Raw genomic sequence first — 2,500 nt, 5'->3', positions numbered from 1 at the left:
GATTGATAGCAAGTAATGGTTACACCTTCCTCTTCCTCTCTCTCTGCCTCTCTCAAAGGCACACTACAGTCATGGCATTCACCTCTGGTGTGCCTCGTGCTCCATAATGACCTGGGGGAGGGCCTGTGGATATGGGTTTGTTTGTTTGTTTGTTTGTTTGTTTGTTTTTCTGTGACTGATTGTTGCACCTGACTGCATACACAGCTAATCAGCCAGCTTCCAAAGTCTGTATCCATGGATACCTTTTCCCGCTCCCGGTTGCCGTGGGGCCAGTTCCTCATCCAATGTATGATGCTACTGCAGGTAACAAACAAACAAACACACACACACACACACACCCACACACACACACACACACACACACACACACACACACACACACACAATCACTGTCAAACATTAAGCTACTAAACCATCAAGTCTGTCATGCATTCATCATACATAATAAATGCTGACATTGAGATGAGTACCACCAAATGTGAAGTGGTTGTTTCACACCTCACAGTGTTTCCAATTCATCTGAACATATTTGTTGATTCCAGACAGCATCTTGCTCACCCATAGATAACACAATTCAAATGTAACTGAACAATTTAAGTGTGAATCTCTGTTGTGTTCCTGTGGCTTCACAGACAGTTGATACAGTAGCAACACCAATGTCACTGGGTTGGGTACCTAGGAAGCACACATAGTGATATAAATGTATATGAAGCCTTCGTTAAATGACTTAATGGAAATGATGAGATAATGCTGACATGTATCTGTGTATATATCTGTGTCATGTGTGTGTGTGTGTGCGTGTGTGTGTCTGTGTGTGTGTGTGTGTGTGTGTGTGTGTGCGTGTCTGTGTGTGTGTGTGTCTGTGTGTGTGTCTGTGTGTGTGTGTGTGTTGTCACACTGCAGTGTACCGTGGCTTCTGGACAGTCTTCATCATCCTAGCGTTGGTTGCGGGGCTGATAGGTGGCTTTCTGTTGGTGTGTGCCGTTCCCTTCACCAGCCATAAGCTCTACAGGCTGGGAGGGATCTTCCTCATTACTGCAGGTATGTGCACCATTATACACCACACATGCACTCAAGCACGCACACACACACATAAATATGCACCATTATACACCACACACACACGCACACACACATAAATATGCACCACAATACTCTGCACATACACACAATTGCACCCACACAAACATGCACCATTGTACACCACACACACATACACTCACACTCACACTCACATATACATGTACACACATACACACACACAATACCTACACAGAGTGAGAGACAGACTGAGAGAGAGCTACAGCACGAGAGAGAATTTCTGCCTGGGTGGGTTATGTTTATTTCACAGCCGCCCTTCCTCTCGATGTGGGGGCGTTTAGGTGTCTGTATAGATTTCTGTGTCACGCAGTAATGAGAGGAACTGCGCCTGTGATGAAATAATGAACAGACTCTTTACACGAGCTGTAGTGTGTGTATGTGTGTGAGAGAGAGAGCGAGAGAGAGTATGTGTGTCTGTGTCTCTGTGTGTGTGTGTGTGTGTGTGTGTGTGTGTGTGTGTGTGTGTGTGTGTGTGTGTGTGTGTGTGTGTGTGTGTGTGTGTGTGTGTGTGTGTTCACATCTGTGTCAAAAGCCCTCTCCTGATGCAGGTGTGTTTAGAGGTGCAGGTGTTTCTGATGACAATCTCTGTTTTCACCACAGATCACACTTCATCCTTTTCTTTCCTCTCCTCCACTCTCCCTCTTTCATTCTCACAAATCCACAAGCCTATCCCAGAGCTGAGCTCTTCACTAGGAAAATACAATCAAACTCAATTCAATAAAAAAACCTACAGAGACATTTTTCCAATCTAACATATGTGTGTGTGTTTGTGGTGTGGGATAATGTAAAATCCATAGTGTGTATATAGGCTTAGGTATGTAAGTATGCATGCCCACAGACACACACACTCAGTCACACACACACACACACACACACACACACACACACACACACACACACGTGCCACAAATAGCTTTTCCCTCTGCCCACCCTCCGGAATAGCAATGGGTTTATGATGACACAACGTTCCCTGTAGGTACATGTACATGAGAGGCAACAGCAGCAAACAAAAAGAGCAGTGTTGAAAGACACCAGTGATGGCCTGGACAGAGGGAGGGGTGGAAAGAATGAGAGAGAGGGGGAGGATGTGAACGAGGAGTGCAGGAAAGCAAGAGAGAGAGAGAGAGAATGAGAGAGAGAGAGGGGGGAGAGAGAGAGAGAGGGGAGATTGTGAGGGTGTGGCGAGATACCAGGCGTGTTTCTCATAGGCAGTGGGGCTTTTATATGCCTACGGAGGCAGGGTCATTAAATTATTAATAGGATCTGCTCCAGAATCAGTGAGAGACATGCTTCCCTCTAAACAAAGCTCATTCACAATGTCGCTCTCAAAATTTGAAATAATTGAATCTAAGCACAGCACTTCATCAATGAATATTCTCTTGGCCCAAATATCCCTTTG

The 2,500-nt window shown here is 45.3% G+C and overlaps 1 protein-coding gene across 1 annotated transcript in view; it reads left to right on the top strand.

Moving 5' to 3' along the window:
* The window catches only part of LOC105906203 (transmembrane protein 182-like), a 9,038-nt gene that overhangs the window by 5,263 nt on the left and 1,275 nt on the right, over positions 1–2,500 (top strand). Inside the window, exons 3-4 of the mRNA XM_012834316.3 lie at positions 205–303; positions 904–1,041. Of these exons, the coding sequence (XP_012689770.2) occupies positions 205–303; positions 904–1,041 (237 nt within the window). The remainder of the gene's footprint in view (positions 1–204; positions 304–903; positions 1,042–2,500) is intronic.

The sequence above is a fragment of the Clupea harengus genome, chromosome 20, assembly GCF_900700415.2.
Source record: "Clupea harengus chromosome 20, Ch_v2.0.2, whole genome shotgun sequence".
NCBI classification, from domain to species: Eukaryota; Metazoa; Chordata; class Actinopteri; order Clupeiformes; family Clupeidae; genus Clupea; species Clupea harengus.
This window is presented reverse-complemented; position numbering and strand designations above follow the sequence as displayed.